This window comes from Macaca nemestrina, chromosome 1, assembly GCF_043159975.1.
Source record: "Macaca nemestrina isolate mMacNem1 chromosome 1, mMacNem.hap1, whole genome shotgun sequence".
In the NCBI taxonomy this organism is placed as follows: Eukaryota; Metazoa; Chordata; class Mammalia; order Primates; family Cercopithecidae; genus Macaca; species Macaca nemestrina.
Window position 1 is genome coordinate 115,009,304 of NC_092125.1, and position 18,400 is coordinate 115,027,703.

An 18,400-nucleotide genomic window follows, 5' to 3' on the forward strand; every position below is an offset into this window, starting at 1 on the left:
ACTGATTCTCTCCCAGAAGTCTCTGTGTAACCAGCTTTCTGACACCCACCCCTCCAGTCCTCATACATCAATGTGCCTTGTCACAACTTAAGCTGGAATCTCCACTAAGCTGACTTATAGAATGAATACATAAAAAATAAAGAGTATACAAGTGATTGAATGAGATGAAGAATTAATTCACCTGGCGGTAGAAAAGCCATTGCTTGCTCACTGTTTGATTTGGAGAAAAAAGTGTTCTCTCATTCCAGGTAATAGAAGACAAACTTAAGTTAGAAAAGGATAAAGGGAAAGCAAAATCTCCTAAGGAGAAAAAGGCTCCAAGTGCCAAGTCTGCCAAAGGAAAGGGAAAAGATCAGCCTGAGGCCAATGCACCAGTGAAAAAGACCACCCAGTTAAAACGGAGAGGAGAAGACGACGACACCAATCGTTACATAGGTCAGTAAGGCGCTGTTGCTGGCGGTGCCTTTCACGTGTTTCGCTCCCATGAGTGAAACACAGTGGTAATAAAATCAGACCAGTTAATTTGGTGACTCACATAGAGTGCGTAGTTTCCTGACCCCAATTCCCTCGCAATCATTTTGCCCTAGGTAGAGACACTAGAATTTTCCTGCCTCACGACCTGTGATGCAATTGGAGCAGTCATCCCAATAACTATGCTTAGTCTTTCCCAGCCTTTCCACTCATTAGAAACATAAATCACTTACTCCCATGACACCCTGAGAGAAAAAGACTTCTATTTGCAATTCATTTGTGTCTGTAAGCAAATTTTTCTTGAGACGGGGTCTTCCTCTGTCCCCCAGGCTAGAGTGCAGTGGCACAATCATGGCTTACCACAGCTTCAAACTCCCAGGCTCAAGCCATCCTTCCATCTCAGCCTCCCCAGTAGTTGGGACTACAGGCACACGACCATGCTCAACTTTTTTACTTATTAATTTATTTTGTACAGACAGGATCTCTTTATGTTGCCCAGAGTGGTCTTGAACACCTGGCCTCAAGTGACTCTCCCTCCTCAGCCTCCTGAAGTGCTGGGATTACCAGCAAGAGCCACTACACCTGGCTCTCTTAAACAAATATTTATTAAGCATGTGTCTTGCTAGGCCACATTTACACAGTGCAAATAAATGCTGAGATAGCCAGTTGACTGTGCCACCAAGGAGCTTACTATCTTGTGCACATATAGGAAAGTCAGACATAATTATAAAGCAAAATAAAAAGTGATTATGGTCATGAGTGAAACACAGTGGTAATAAAATCAGACCAGTTAATTTGGTGACTCACATACAGCACATAGTTTCCTGACCCTAACTCCCCTACAGTCATTTTGCCCTACCTAGATAGAGACACTAGAATTTTTCTTACATTTTAGTTTATTAATATAAAAATGATTCATCCTAGGCAGCTGTAAGTAATTCATTCCTGCCTTCCCTTGAACACAAATGAGCTACCTGTTGTTATCTGCATATTTAAATGAGATAGCAGAGGGCTTTCCCATCCTTTGCCAGTTGACTCCCCTCCTGCAACTCTGCTCTGAATCTAATAGACTTGGAAGAAGTGATATTATAAAGTCCGTGGGCAACATCAACATTGATTAGTTTAGTGCTAGAAGAAAAGTCATTACTTAAAAATGAAAAATTGTGCCTCTGTTGCACTATTTGTGTATTGATCTTAATGGGCTTTTGTGAATGTAGTGCTTTTGTGTACCATGTGCTATCAGTATTAATGTGTAACAATTATTCTCACCCTCCAGAATGTCACATTCTAAAATAAACTTATGTTTTAGTATTCATAAAACAGTATAACCAGGGCCAAATAAAGGAGAAAAAATGTTAGGAAAGTGCACACCATGTATTTTAAATTTTTAATGCAATAAATACATAGTTACTACATAATCCATCCTCGGATTCACACCCATTGACCTAAGTGCATACAACACTTTTTAAGGGAGCATGTCCATATTCAATATTTCCCTCTCCTGTAAACACCTCTAGTTATAAAATACTACAAAGCTGTAGCTATTTGTAATTCAGGAGTAAAGCCAGATGTTGCTCAAAAGAGATTAGAACCCAGAAAAGTTACAGGCTAAACTCTTTAACAAAAACCCAAGCACACATTTTCCATGACCACAAACCCTATATAGGTTTGTCCTTCTAGTACGCCTATTTCTCATTTGCAAAAGTGATTTAATATTTTGTAAAATAGTCACAGCCTTCTTACTGGAAGAGCAATAATGAAAAACAGTCAACATGACTGCATTCCAGCCAACTGGATCATTTTTGGCAAGCCAGAGGGATTATAAATGCATGCATAATGTATATAGCCATTGAACTGGCTGAGTGCAACCTGCTCTCTTATACAATGATGGCTGCTCTGCTTTATGGTATTTTGAACAGACGATGAGCCAGATGATGGTGCCCAACATTACATTATAGTCGTGGGCTTCAACAATCCTCAGCTATTAGCAATTATGGCTGAGCTTGGCATTCCTATAACCAGCGTGATTAAAATATCTTCAGAGAATTATGAACCTCTGCAGTCACACCTGGCAGCAGTTAACCAGCAGCAGGAAGTTCTTCTTCAGCCAGAAGGTATGCAGTCTGCTACACAACTTATTGAGTCCTTCAGTATTACCCACTGTCCTTAAAATACAAGTATAATTTTCTGTCCAAAACATAGTCATACAATTCGTACATTATTAAATCTTTTCAAGACTTTTATTTGCTATTTACTCTGCTTGCACCAGCCAAGTGTTGTAAATTTTGCAAATTAAAATCATACCCTGTGTTTATATCATACCCTGTGTTATATCCCTGTGTAGCCACAGAAAACAGGCTGCAGATCAGAAGACTTGGTTATCCAACTACCTTTCTCTGGAGCATTTGATCTATAAGTTTTACCTAAAGGATGGGCTGGATGAATCACTGTTAATAATCTGTTCTTGCAGAAGTCACGTCACCAGGAGCCCAAGGGAGGTCACAGGCTTCTTGCCCTGTTCTGCTGTTGGCTTATTGTGAGAAGTCATCGGGGTGCTATATGTTCCTAGCCTTAGACTAGCAAGTTGTGGGATGAAGTTCCAATCATGCTGCCATTTAGCCATTTTGAGCCTTGAGGTCTTCATCTAAGAAGATTATCCTAGATGACTTCTGTGGAAGGGGAGCAAAAAGCCCCTTTTTGCTGGGGACTTCTGTGGAAGGGGTGTAAGATTGTGTTACCAGATGCCCAAGTTTTTTCTGCCATATGCTGTTACTTTTATTGTTATTTATTAATAATATCATTTGCACAGTACTTTGTATCTTAGCCACATCCCAATTTTTATAACACTACATTTTTAAATTGCTGCTCAAAGTTAGAAATAGCTACCCTTGATAATACTAATAGCTCTCACATATTGGGCTCTTGTCTTGGAACTAGGCTCAATGCTAAGGGCATTAAGTACATTGATTCATGTGGTTTTCACAACAAGCCTAGGAAGTATGTTTTATTGTTTCCATTTTACAAAAATGGACTCTCAGTCTAGAGGCAGCTATTAAATTAAAAAGTTGAGGTTCAAACCTAGGCTATTCCTGATTATCTCAGAGGATAGTTATAACATTAAGTGGCTTGTTACTGAAGTGAGAAAATGCTGCATACGCTCCAAACACAGTCTCTCTATAAAAATATTAAGTATATAAAAATAAAATAATAAAAAATAGACTTTATAATAGAATAATGAGATCTTAGTAGTAGAAACTACTATTTAATTATAGATGTAGTAAGCATAAATATTTCAGGCAAATTTTTAAGCATAATTTTATGAAAATCTGTCATTATTTTACAGTAAAAGTACAAATACCCAGAGAAGCGTCTTGCTATTTAATGTGACCAAAAGGTAACTGAAACATACAACATTGATCCACTCTGTTTTTAGCAATATAAGAAGGAGAACCAGATAAATTGCATTTGTAATCAGTTATGTAGCAGACACTAAGGTGATTAAAATAGTGATTTGGCAGAAAAACTGGTCCTATGTAGATTGTCCTCTAAGAGTGATGGAAATCTTGAACACATTTAGCTCGCAAAATGTGTGACCTAGTCATAATCTTTCTGGGCCTCAACTATCAAATGAAGGCATGAGATAAGCTCATATTTAATATGAATCTCAGAAGTAAAGTTCTCTGATTTAATAATTGTATACTCCAACTTCAAAAATTCATCAAAATTACATTCCTTTATTTACATTTTCTGGTACTGTACAGATATCTTGCATGTCCATCACCATGTCCACTTAGAGTGGGAAAACATTTAACACTCTTATTTTATAATATAAACATGTTGCTATTATTAGATCTAGAAGCAGAAAAATTGAAGAAAGAAAATGCCATAAAAGAGCTTAAAACTTTCTGGAAGTACTTGGAACCAATCCTGAATAATGAGAAACCTGAAACAAATCTCTTTGATGTTGCTAGACTTGAATACATGGTCAAAGCAGCTGATTTTCCTTCTGACTGGTCAGATGGCGAGATAATGGTTAGTACACACATTACTGAGAATGCATGGTTTTAATATGTGACACAATGGTTCTATTTGCTCCGTTTATTCATGACATAGATAGTTACTGAGCGCTGATTATAAGGCATTGAGCTAGGTTCTTTTATCATCAGGATAATGATAATATTGAATGCTCAATGATGGTTATAGTCTGATTCATTAGCTTTTAGTGTGTGAATTAACAGCAAATAATAAGATGTAGTAATGATGATCAAAAGGATGGTGATTCTTTTATTTGGTGACACATGGCTTTGTTTTATAACTCAACAATGTTCTAGGCAGTAATTAGAATTTTCATATATATTAATTTTAAAATAGTAAATTTTATAGTTTGTTGAATTATGTGTCTGACTTTTTATGTTTCAGTTCCATACATTGCTTTTCTAAACCCTTGCTTTTATTCCCCCCAGTTTTTTTTTTTTTTTTTTTTTTTTTTTTTTTTAGACAGAGTCTTGCGCTGTCACCCAGGCTGGAGTGCAGTGGTGTGATATCACTGCAACCTCTGCTTCCTGGGTTCAAGTGATTCTCCAGCCTCAGCCTCCCATGTAGCTGGGACTACAGGCATATGCCACTATGCCCAGCTAATGTTTGTATTTTTAGTAGAGACAGGGTTTCACCATGTTGGCCAAGCTGGCCTCAAACTCCTGACCTCAGGTGATCCTCCTGCCTCGGCATCCCAAAGTGCTAGGATTACAGGTGTGAGCCACTGTGCCTGGCCCCAAAATCTTACTTTTAATATATTTGGCCTAGAAGGTCTATCCTAATAGGATGACTTGATCTTGGCCCTGTAGTTATCAGGCATTTCCCAAGAGTGGGGTTTCTTGGCCCCTGCTATTGAGGAGCTTGCAGAGAGGCAAGACTAAAACTGTGAAACAGAGAAGCAGTGGTCAAGGACCCACATATCTAGGGGCTCGGTTATGTGAAACAAACTCTTAAGTTTCCTACTAATTCAGACAAAGAAAAAATTGAATGATTGGAAATGTAGTGAATGACAGATGCATGACGGCTTTTTAACAAAACGGAAGGCCAAATGACTACTTACGGAAGATGTTGTGGAAAGTATTCAGGCATCCCTCTGTTACAGAAAATGTCTCAGGTCTCTTTCTAGTTGACCCCTTATCCCAACTAACAGGGGCCTGGGAGTGTTGAATACTCTGCAGGACGATATATTTCAGCATTAATGGAGCTGAAATGAAAGCGAAGTCCTAGGGAAAGACAATATCAAGTGAGTGCTCTGAAAAAGGCTGGGCAAAGTGGAGTGTGGCGGATGGATGGGTATCTGCATAATAACTGTGGGTAGCTGAAAAGAAAAAAAAAAAAAAACACACAAAAGCCAACTGTCTGAAAGAAGAGTGAGATCAAAGCCTGGAACTGTTTCTACAGCCGAGGGTAGGCTATGGGGCATGGACACTTCGGACTCTGAGTGTCCCTGGTTCTATTACCTTGAGATGGATATGCACTTAAAGAAGTAAGTGATAATGCTGAGGAGAGTGGCTAGACTTGAACCCTGAAGGATGGACAGGACTTGAATAAGTAGTAATGGAGAGATCCATTTGAGTTATAAAGACTCTTAACACAAGGCATTAGATGGCACTATGTAGAAACACCACACTTAAGTCTGATATCCTGATGACTCTCAGCCTTGTTCTCTGCATGGAAAATGAAGCTGAATGTAGAAAAGCTGTGATAAAAAGCAGAGTTAGTTCTGGGAAAGACTGGAGACTCCAAACTCCCTTTGTCTTTGCCCCTCCCCACCCCTTCATCTAGATAGGTTCAGCTTTCCTGTCTTCCACTCTCCTGCCTCCTAAACCTGAGCTCACAGAAGGACCCACTGTCCTGTCCTTTACTATTTCATGTTGCCTTGGGTTAATATGTTTCCCTATCCTGGAGATATTGGCAATCCAAGTAACATATGAACATTCCATCCTATTTTCTTGAAATTCTAGATTATACTCAAAATGTGACATATATTGGGGGAAGAGGCTATTTCTTTGGGATCCTGAAATCCCACCTCAAATCCAGCTTCTTACTCTGTCTTCCACAGACCAGTTGTTCTCCCAAGCATGTAAAATCTCTGGTTAATAAAACTCACATCCACAAAGTTAAATTTTGAAGAAACACCGCTCCTCTCATTTGGGCCAAGTCCTGGCTACATACCCTATAAAGAACTTGTGTACATTTTTGGTTCAACAGGGTATGGGAGATCCCAGCCTTATAATTCCTGAACCATAATTCATTCAGAGGAGAATGCTTCTAAGTCAGTCTCAAACCGAGTACCTTTTGCTCCATCTCTAGCTAGGGCTCCCTACTGTGTGTCTTCTTTACTTTCCAGGCACAGGCTGAATAAAGCTGAAATGCATTAGTCTAAAATTGTGTACATTCCATTGCATCACCAGAACATAGACATGAACACTATGGTATACAATGGCAACTTCAAAGGACCGAGCAACATTTCTAGCACTCTGCTTCCCACTGCAGTGTCCACAATTTCCTATTCATTAGATTTCAATCACTTCCTTTCAAAGAAAGTGGTAGTGGCTATATTTTACTTTAAAAATACAGAATGGAAGAGTTTAAATGGAAACTAAAGTTCAGAAAAATTATTTTATGTGGAAAAATATTACCATTCTAGTTATGGTGGAACATTCCTGACTTCAGAAGTGGAACATTAATGTAAAGGGTCTCTAGTTGGGCCAGGAAGGTAACTGTCAACAATGAAAACATTCAGGTCTCTACAGAGCCAATTAGGGCTGTGTTGCCCAGCTTCCCAGACTGATCTATTAGTCAATTTGCAGGTATTTACTGAATATCATCTTATACCAGGGCTGTGGTCTGGGTCCAACTGTAGTAACCTTTTAAAGCCCATGCATGCCTCTCTAAGATACGGTTTGTGAGTGAAGCACTCAGCATTGAGGATGATGGGGAGGGAAAGTCTTGAAAATGGTTCAGTCATTAAGTTGGATTCTAGAAGAAAAAGTCATTGAATTTTATAGGTAAGATCAAAGTTCATTTTAAACAAGATCATTTAATAAGAATAAAAATGATAAATCTACCCCTAGTAGAAGCAGATCAAATGCATAGTGTCACCTTTAAGCTATATCTGTAAACTGATAATGTCTTCATATCCAGGATAGGATACATCCAAGGAGCCCTCTTCCCCTTTTATTGGAGGAAAGCATTTGCAACCTTTCCAAACTTTGGCTGCAAACAAGCAGGCTATATTTCTGTTGAACCAAGGTAACAAAAGCTTTACATCAAATAAATGCCCTTCAAGGCATGATAACTGTCCCTGGAAGACATCGGCAACATTTCAAGTTAAGACCCTGGTTGCTGAAATAATGTGTTGTCCTTAGCATATGATTTGCTGTTGGATTTTAAAATCTATTATCTAGATTAAGCTAAGGGATCACTGGGCAAAAGTTTTACTCTATTTCCTAGAAATAAAAACAAAAACAAAAACATATTTCTATGCCAGAATTTGGGCAAGCAATACCAGATTGAAGCTTGACTGCAGAAGCCTCAGCCTTAGTGGGAATGGGAAGTCAGCAAGCAACCAGGTGCACCATAGTGATTGGCAGAGCTGTGCATGTCACTGGACTTCTGCATACAAGGAACCATCTCATACCACCTTACTTCTTGAACTCAGACATAGGATGAGCCTATTTTTTCTTCTTTGCTTCCAGTCAGACAGACCCAGCCATCACATTGCTTTCCTACTTCTGGAAACAAAAGCCCAAGTAATAGAGGTATCTGAGCTACAGTTTGCTTGCCAGCTCATATAACTTGTGGGTATTATAGAAACAATAGTCTATCAGGATTTCTTAGTGTTTTGCCATAGAGATAGAACAGGTGAAAGGAAAGAGGTGGAGGTTGGAGGAAAAGGAGAAATACTGATTGCCCAAATACTTGTGTAGATGCAACGTATTGGGTAGATGATCCACAAAGCAGAGTCAGTGTTTCCATTGTGCTCCTTGCATAGCCAGGTAAGAAATCATCTATAGCTTGTCACTGGCTGAGGATATTAAAGTTACCTAATGTGTTTTAGGAATTGAGATACTAAGAATATAGGCCACACTGCTGAAACTCATGACTCAGTTGTATTTCTTTTAGTTGAAGCATTAATTAGGCTCTTAAAACATTAGGCAGCCATATGACCCTCCAAAGGAAACAGTCCACATTGTGGTAAACAAAGAAGGACAAGAAAGGTTCAGGAATATAAATGGGGTCACCATGGCTGGGATTCAATGGTTTGGGGATTTAGGGGTTTGCTTTCCTGTATAAAGTTGATCGGCATAGCTGTTAAGAGAGATATAAACCATATATCTGATTCCAACAGTATAAAACTAGTAACCAATTGCCATTAAATCTCTCACTTGTAGCTGAAATTGGGCACTGATATCTTTGAAAATATTGCCTGTCTGATGTATGACGTCCTGGATTGGAAAAGACAGCACCAGCACTATTTGGAAAGTATGCAGCTTATTAATGTTCCACAAGTGGTTAATGAGAAACCTGTATTAGAAGCCATGCCAACTTTGGAGGTAGGCATGGGCTCAATGTCTTTAGTGGGATGAATGATTCACTGCACAACTTTATTTTCATATTTATAAGGCATATGAAGAAAAAGTTATAAAATACTTACATTAAGGTCATACTGCCTACTGCCATAAAAGATAGCTACATGGTGGGGGCTTTATGGAGCTCCTCAACTACCAGAAATTTACAGAGGCAGGGTTGGAACCCTCTTGTCAGCACTCAGTACAATGAATAACATCTATGACAGAAAGGATATTGATAAAGTAATTACAATATTTGTTTAGCACCTGGCTGTGTGCTAGCGCTTTGCAAGATGCTGATAATACAATAATGAAAACTCATTCCCTGTCCTCCTCATTGAGGTTAACTTTGGCAGTCAAGTCAACAATGATTTCAACATAGCATGATGAATGCTGAGAGCAGTCATCTCAGCTTGCGGTAGAAGAAATAAACCTGGTCACCTGATCTGGAGGGGAGCAGAGCAAAGAGAGGGAAGTCAGGAAAATTGAACCAGGATTATCGATGTGGGGAAAGATGAGTATGAAGTGCCTAATGGAAAGCGTGATAGGGGAAAGGGACAGAATGATATTCTCAAGAAAGGGGCAAAGATGTACAAAGATATGGAGGTCAAAGAAAAGCAGTACTATGGTACAAGCCAGGAGTACAGGGTAGTTCAGTGATCCCAGGCTGCATGTGCAAAGTGAAGAACAACAGAAACCAAACCTGGAGAGGCAGGAGCCAGGTCATGAATCTCCTTTGGTGCTAACTTGAGAGTCTGGTTTATATCATGTAGGCAATGGAGAACTGCTGAAGGATTGGGAGAGGGAAAATGGGATGACTCTGAGTCACCCAGGGGCCAAAAAAAAAAAACCTGTTTGATGCTCAGTGCCCCATCACCCCATCACTTTCTTCACAATTGCTCAGTGGGTTCTGGTGGGAAAAACTAAATAATGTCTATACCATTACCTTCTTTCCTTCATCAGGCAAAACTCTGTTCCTTTGGTTCTAATATTAGCAGATGATTTTGTGGTGTGAACATAATTATACAACCTCAGAATCCTGTTGGATCTCATCATACCAGCATTTGGTGAGGGCATCTCTCAGCTGGGTATCTCAGTTGTTTCTTTTTAATTATCCTTTTTCTAGGCTCCACAACCTGCTGTACCAACTCCTGGAAAGAAGAAAACACAGTATGAAGAACCACAAGCTCCACCACCAGGCATGTATGAAATCGGCTGCTGAAGGATCAACACTACGAGCTGGCACTTTCAGAGATAATGACTGCCCTCTATATTACTTTCAGCCTCCCTTCACCTACAGCTCCTGCATTTATTAGTGCATAGTCATAGTTTGAAATTATGAATGAAATGTTGATGGAAATAATGGAGAACACATCTTAATTGGGCAATGGTTTTTTCTATATTTTACAGTGACTTCAGTCATCACAACTGAAGTAGACATGAGATACTACAATGATTTGCTGAATCCGATTCCAGAGGAATTCATTTCTGTGCCCCTGATACTGCATTGTATGCTAGAACAGGTGGGGATACTCTGAGGCATTTTATCAGGTTGTATACTTGAGTAAATTATTTCATCTTTCCAGGCTTCTGTTTTTTTTTACACTATTTTAAAATTATAATACCTAAATGCATTCACCTTTATAAAGATTAGAATATTTCAGATGAAACTAAAGTCTGCTTAAATCCTCAGCTTCAATTCTCTTTTCTTTTGCTATTCTTTGGAGCCATTTATGTAACATTCCCTGAAGTTTTGATAGAACATATCCTCAGTACTCTGGGTCTGGTGTCATTTTAATGGAAGAGGAAGAGGAAGAGGACATGGACAAGTGGGTGGGGTGGTTAATAGTCGTTATCTTTAAAATTTCTTTCATGCTTGTAGATTTAACTAGATTTTTTTATTTCTGAGGCCAATTTTTGTCGTCAGCTTTTTTCTTAATGAATATGTCTTAATAAATACTTTACTGGAGTTTTAAATATGATACAATGTGCTTTACACTATTCACTTAAATATGTTCTAAAATTTCCTCTGTATCTGGTTATGTACCTTTCCTCATGACTGATGTTATTTATTTGTACCTCCCTTTTCTTGATCATGGTTGTTAAGGGCATAGCTATTGTATTGGTCTTTTCAAAGAACCAGGATTTTGTTTCATTGATCAACATCTTTTTACTTTTTATTTTGTTAATCTCTTCATTAATTTCATCTATTTATTTATATATTTTTTGTTTATTTAATTATTTTAAGACAAGGTCTCTCTCTATCCCCTAGGCTGGAGTGCAGTAGCACAATCACAGTTCACAATCTCAAACTCATGGGCTCAGTGTTCCTCCCACTTCAGCCTCCTGAGTATCTAGAACAACAGGCATGCACCACCATGCCCAGCACATTTAAAATAATTTTTTTTGTAGAGACAAGGCCTTGCTATGTTGCCCAGTATGGTCTTTAATTTGTGGCCTCAAGCCAACCTCCCACCTAAGCCTCCCAAAGCATTGGGATTACAATCATGAACCACCGTGTCCGGCTCATCTCTGTCATTTCCATCTTTCTACTTTCTTTGGATTTATTTTGTATTTCATTTTAATTCAAAGCCTACTTCATTTATTTTTAGTCTTTTTGCTTTATTTAAGGCTACACATTTCTTTTCGAGTGTTTCTTTGTCTGCATCCTGATGCTTTCAGTGTATTCAATTCTAAATCTTTTAATTTATTTACATGTTTAACCCATGAATTATTTTGATTTCCATTATTTACTGATTATTTCTAATTTTTTTTACATTATGATCAGTAGGCATGTTCTGCAAGTTAGCAAGTTAAAATTTCCTGAGGCTTCCTGTGTGACCTCATGTAACATGGTCATCGTGAATGTTCTATGTGTATCTGAAAGAGTTTGTTATTCATATTAGTAGCACATACGTAGCACTTATAGGCACCAGGAACTGTTCTAAATACTTTCAATATGTTAACTCATGTAATCCTCAGAACAATCCTATGAAGCAAGAACTGTTTTTATCCCCCATTGTATTAGTCCATTTTCACACTGCTATAAAGATACTACCCCAGACTGGGTAATGTGTAAACAAAGGAGGTTTAATTGACTCACAGTTCTGCATGGCTGGAGACACCTCAGGAACCTTACAGTCATAGTGGAAGGCAAAGCAGGCACCTTCTTCACAAGGCAGCAGGAAAAAACTACCACTTTTTTTTTTTTTTTTTTTTTTTTTTTTTGAGACGGAGTCTCGCTCTGTCGCCCAGGCTGGAGTGCAGTGGCGAGATCTCGGCTCACTGCAAGCTCCGCCTCCCGGACTCCCGCCATTCTCCTGCCTCACCCTCCCGGATAGCTGGGACTACAGGCGCCGCCACCGCGCCCGACTAGTTTTTTGTATTTTTTAGTAGAGACGGGGTTTCACCGTGTTAGCCAGGATGGTCTCGATCTCCTGACCTCGTGATCCGCCGTCCTGGCCTCCCAAAGTGCTGGAAAACTACCACTTTTAAAACCATCAGGTCTCATGAGAATTTCATCATTATCATAAGAACAGCATGGGGGAAACCACCCCCATGCTCCAATCACCTCCCTCCCTCGACACGTGGGGATTACGATTCGAGATGAGGTTTAGGTGAAGACACGGAGCCAAACCATATCACCCATCTTACAGATAAGGAAACTGAGGCACAAAACGTTTTTCGTTCAAATGCTAAGTAGCAGAAATGACTTAAAACCTAGTGAATCTGCACAGAAAAGTATTTGGATGGGATTTCTGCATTGTCGTCTTCCTTTTAATGTTGCTGCTAAGAAGTCCGATGTCAATCTGATACCTTTTTCTTTGCAGGTAATCTTTATTTTTCTTTCTAGCAGTTGTTAGGGTTTTCTCTTTATAATTGATAACACAAGACTATGTCAAGGTATGATTTTATCAAACTTGTCATTATGGTGTAAGGGAATTATAATCTGATTTCCAGTCACATTCTGTGTGCAATAAAAATTCCTTACACTGTCCCATAAAAGTCCTAAAAATAGAGTTCTGAGATGTACCTGTCATCTCACCTCCTGCCCGCCACCACACACACACACACACACACACACAATTTGTCATCTACATAGGCCTCTGGTTTTTCCTCAGATATGTTACTTAATTCCACCTTAACCTTTTACTCTAACTTCTCTACCTAGAAAGCTTTCTGTCTTTCTGGAGAGTCTCCAGTGGAAGTGTCATTCCTTAGAGAGGCCTTCTCTGACCACCTGATCTAAAGAACCCTCTCCTCTACACAACACACAGCACTCTCCACCACATCGCCTTGTTTTATTTTCTTATCAACAGCTTTTCTTTTTGCAATATATTGATCAGCTATTTTTTCTTACCTTCACCATCCTCCTACTAGAATATAAACTCCACACAAGCAGTAACAATGTAGTCTTGTTCATTGCTGTGTGCTCGGCACACAATAACCATACCTAACCCATAGTAGACACTAAATACATATTTGTTAAATTGAGAAGATTCTGAGAAAGTCTTCTATCTTCAAGTACCATTTTTACTATCAATTTACCTTAATTATTACTGAATGGATGTTGGAGCTTCAGGGTTTTCCTCTTTGTCTTTTTAAGTTTTCTTTCAATTTTATGCCTTTGGGAATTCTAGCTTACCTTCCTACTAATGGTTTCTTCAGGGAGTCTAATCTGCTATTGAAGTTTTGTTTTGGCAGTAATGTTTTTAATTTGTAAATTCTCTAATTTTTTTTTTACAATTGCCTATTGTTTTAGTTCATGGATGTGACACATTTTTTTCCTGTTAATATGTAAAAGGTTTATTTTGAAGTCCTTTTCAGACTCTATCATCTCTATTACCTCCCATATACATTTTTCTGGTTTTTGACTGCCTTAGTTTTCTAATCAATTAGATAGCTACACTAATATTTGCCTATAATTGCTCCATGAAGTTTTTAGAATACCAATAGTTTTATTATATCAGTAAATGCATAAAAGTACAAAAGCCCTATAGAGCTTGCAGTATCATTATTTTATTTATCTTAGCCTTTCTTGTTTTATTCTACTAAACTTAAAGCAACATTTATTAACCATCTACTATGTTCCAGGTACCAAAAGAGACAGTTAATGAGCTCAGTGCCTCACAAATAGAAGTCACTCAGTAGATCCATGTTGAATGAACTAAGGCTTAATAATAATAAAGGGATGAAAAAACTGAAATATATGAATGATGGGATGACATTTTACAGGATGGGATGTTAGAATTGAACATTTCAGAGAAAAAACAGTTTTGAGTCATCTTTTATGATTGAAGTGGGTCCAAGAAATGATCAGAGGATAGAAAGTGGGAACAGTGAGTGACTCTTCTGACAGTAGGGTGTTTCTAGGTAAAGAATAGGATGCAATTTTGTTGTTCTAGAGCAGTAGTTCTCAACAGGAGGTGATTTTGTTCCCAGAGGACATTTGGCTATGTCTGGAGATATTTTTGGTTGTCACATCTGGAAGGGTGCTACTTGCATAAAATGGGTAGACACCAGGGACATTGCTAAACATCCTGTAGTGCACAGGACAGCCCCTCCAACACGTAATTATCTAGGCCAAAATGTCATTAATGCCAAGGCTGAGGAAACTTGTAGAGGGATATGAAATCATAAGAGGATGATTATAGGATATAGAGTAAAGGGAAAAGCTGTAAATTAGGTGCCTAACTTGATAATGTTTCAAACTCTTTTACTTGTTTACCATGTAAAATTGAACAAGGCGCTTAATCTTTCTGGACCTCACTTTCCCCACATAAAGGAGACACTATTCCATTTGCTGATCTCATAATCTAATAACTTTTCTATTTTTGAAGAAAGAATGAGGATCTGACCTGAACCCCAGTTTCTCCCACTCAATATCCTTGAGCTTTGGCCAATCACCCTAGTTTTCTCCTCTATACAATGGAAAATAATATCTGCCCCCACAAGATTGCTATGAGGCTTAAATGATCATATGCAAAGATGTGTTACATAGTACCTGGCTTGTGGTAGACACTCAGTAAATATGGAATGAATCCAAAGTTGTATGAGCACTCTTCCCACTGCTTTAACATAAAGAGTAAATATTAAGAAAAAGTGTGTTGTTATTCTATTTGAATAGAATCTTCATGAAATGTTTTCATCAAAAGTTTATTGTTTACCATTTTTATGTTATCTATTTTAATACAAATATTAAATTTGTACCTATCTTAATGCATGGATTGCAAACACTTTTCCTTTTATTTGGTGGTCACTGATAGTTTCCCGCCATTTTGTGTCAGCAGTGGTACTTGGGTCGTAGAAATGGACTGGTTCTTACTAAGCAATGGGAATGAAGCAATGAGCAGCGAGTATCACTAAAGAGCGGACCCTTATACCAATTCCTTTCATTGTTGATTTCAACAGGTTGTGGCAACTGAAGAAGATCTTGTCCCACCCAGTCTGCGGGAGCCATCCCCCAGAGCAGACGGGCTAGACCACAGAATCGCAGCTCACATTGTGTCCCTTCTGCCCTCACTCTGTCTCTCAGAGAGGGAGAAAAAGGTCAGATAGTCTGAGATAGCAGAGTCTTCATGCTTTGGAAAAGCGTAGATTCTCTCTTTAAATCAATATTATTTCAATTTGCGTAGAATCTTCAGGAAATATTTTTATCTGAAGAAGAAAATGAAAGCAAAGCAGTGCCCAAAGGCCCCCTCCTACTGAACTATCATGATGCACACGCCCACAAGAAGTACACACTGAAGGTAATGATAATCAGGTTAGCCAAAGAAAACCGATGTGGGAAAGTGTGTGTGTAACTATTCGTTGAAAGAAGCTAATTAGATAACTTCATCAACACTAATTAAAATGTAATGTACAAAATAGATACTTGCGTACAAAGTAGGACCTGGAAAATGAACCTAGATACAGGGAAAAATGATGTCGGCCTAGGAAATTTGTCTGATTATTGAGGTTTAATTAACAATTCAATTAATTGTTACCACCACTAAATGTTCATTAAAACCTTATAATTATTTGCTTTAAATATCTGCTGCTATGAAAAACTAGTAGAAGCCAGAAAAGGATCTCAAAAGAGAGAGATGAATATATATGAGACTTTGGCAGTTTGTCACTGTGAATGAAGAATCAGTCCTTTTTGTGCACCAGGAACTCCTGGCAACATAGGAACTAGCTTTTTGACCTTCAGCAAAATCCCAAAAGTTTGTCTTTCTCAATTACCATTGATTTCCTCTGTTCCCAAATAATGAGAGTGAAGGTATCATGTTTAGCCTTTTCCATATGCATAAGGCACTTGACAGCTTACTTTAATGTCTTCTGTCATGTTGCTCTTTTTCATCAGGACCAAAAGAATTTTGATCCAGTTCAAATTGAGCAGGAGATGCAGTCCAAGTTGCCACTGTGGGAATTCCTTCAATTCCCTCTACCCCCACCATGGAACAACACTAAACGTCTAGCTATGATTCATGAGCTTATGCACTTTTGTACGAGTGGTAAGTCCATTGTTTTGTCTTAGCTTCAACTCAGTTTAATTAATGGGCATATATGCCCCTTAAAATTACACCCTTATTTACAAAAAGTATTTTCATTATTGAAAGACCTTTCAGAGGCTAAGGTGGGTATTTTGATTGACTACAACTGTCTTGTTTGAATAATGTCATTAGCAGTGTTGTCATAGCTATAATGCATAACACTCTTCAATTTGATACACTGGGGTTTTTTTTCCCCACTGTGTTTTCTTAGCCACAATAATTCCTTTTTTTCCTCGTTTTCCCCCATCTCTGTCCCAAATACTCCCATTGACATCATTGGAGATGATGTGGTAATCCCATCCTACTTACAGAGAAGTAAAGGGGCGTGTGTGCGTGCATATGCATGCACACATGCATGCACACACGCATGCACGCATATAATTTCCAAGACAATGCTGCCCTTCTGTCTTTTGCCTGACCACTGCACTCTTTTATCATCATTGCAAATCATGTAAAAATTACAGTAACATTGCAGAGACATTATCTGGAAAGAGAGAAGAGCAACCTGGACCATGCAACTTTGCCCCAGTTCAGAGATACCTGTCTTTGAATTTTCATCTTATATCCTGTTGCTGCAGCCACCCACAATCAATAAAACACAGGTTCCAGAAGAGTTTTTCTTCTGTCTCTTCCCATTTTGTCCCTTCATGGTTCTTTCTTTTTTTAATTAGAGAAGAAAAGAAAAAGAAGAGGATCCAGATAATCTGAATTTGGCAGGAATGTTCACCGGGGTAAAACTAATGTGAGCACTACCGTGGACCATCTCTGCACATGAGGACAGGAAGGAAATAAGAAAGAGAGTGACCTGGGAGGCAGATGTAGATATCTTGTAACCTGTGCTACTGAAAGCTCATATTTGATCCTTTCTTGAGAGAAAATTCTGAGCACACTATTTATAACCACAAATTAAATTTGTATCTAGAAAGATGAATCATAGAACCATAACATTTCCTAACTGAAAGAAACCTTGGAATTAATCTAGTCAAAATCTATTTTCAGGTAAGAAAGCTGAGATCCTAGCAGGATTAAATTATTTGTTTTAGGATTATGACAATGGTGGAAAAAACAAGAAAACATTCTGGTCTCTGGATACCCAGTAGAACACAATTTCCTTACCCTACTGAGCAGGAGACAAGAAGAAAGCCACTGCAGAGGTCTGATGGTGCAGTCTGCAGTTTTAAGCACCTGCTCTGTACCTAGGGATACAGAGATGAGTAGAGAGCCCACTGTCAATAGAGAACATGTTGCTGAGCAGGAGTTGACTCAAGCTAACAGCTTCTCACAGCAGGAAGAGCCATTTTATGCTCTTTGAAGACAGTGGAAAGAGGGGTCATTAAGATATAATATCTAGAAGCACGTCTCATCTGAGTTCACTGGGATTTTGTGAAATAGGCAGTCATTTCTCAAAGTAAATTCTCGTTCCCACTTGAGGGAATATGCAGATACTACTTATAAGAAAAGACATTAACTTCCACAGACATCTTTACTTGACAAGGAAGCATTTAACCTTGAAAAGAAAAGAGTATGTGTATATTCTTCCTTACCATTTCATTTGTAAGCCTAACCAAACTAAAAAGTATTTTTATCTTGATTTCTTTTTTCACTTTTAAGTAGGCTTAGTAATAGAAAAAGCCAGGAACTTCTGAGTCTTGCCATTGACTCATGGACATGCAGGGTACAGCGTCGAGGGACTGGTGTGTCATTTCTGTTGTGTACATAACTACCCCCTTCCTGAGTAGGGGGTGAACTTCTGTCCTTTTTCTGTGTCCTGCCACCCTCCCCTTC

General features: G+C 38.6%; 1 protein-coding gene across 10 annotated transcripts in view; it reads left to right on the forward strand.

The window, feature by feature from the left end:
• LOC105479093 (sperm associated antigen 17) overlaps positions 1-18,400 on the forward strand; it is a 238,413-nt gene that overhangs the window by 88,138 nt on the left and 131,875 nt on the right. For all 10 annotated transcript variants that reach the window (XR_011617612.1, XR_985679.2, XR_985680.2 and 7 more), the window contains exons 5-13: positions 249-435; positions 2,391-2,585; positions 4,322-4,503; positions 8,904-9,065; positions 10,207-10,279; positions 10,491-10,603; positions 15,492-15,629; positions 15,716-15,829; positions 16,426-16,576. Coding sequence is in view for 7 of the 10 variants with exons in the window: in XM_071087029.1 (XP_070943130.1) it covers positions 249-435; positions 2,391-2,585; positions 4,322-4,503; positions 8,904-9,065; positions 10,207-10,279; positions 10,491-10,603; positions 15,492-15,629; positions 15,716-15,829; positions 16,426-16,576 (1,315 nt within the window). In the remaining 3 variants the exon portion in view is untranslated. The remainder of the gene's footprint in view (positions 1-248; positions 436-2,390; positions 2,586-4,321; positions 4,504-8,903; positions 9,066-10,206; positions 10,280-10,490; positions 10,604-15,491; positions 15,630-15,715; positions 15,830-16,425; positions 16,577-18,400) is intronic.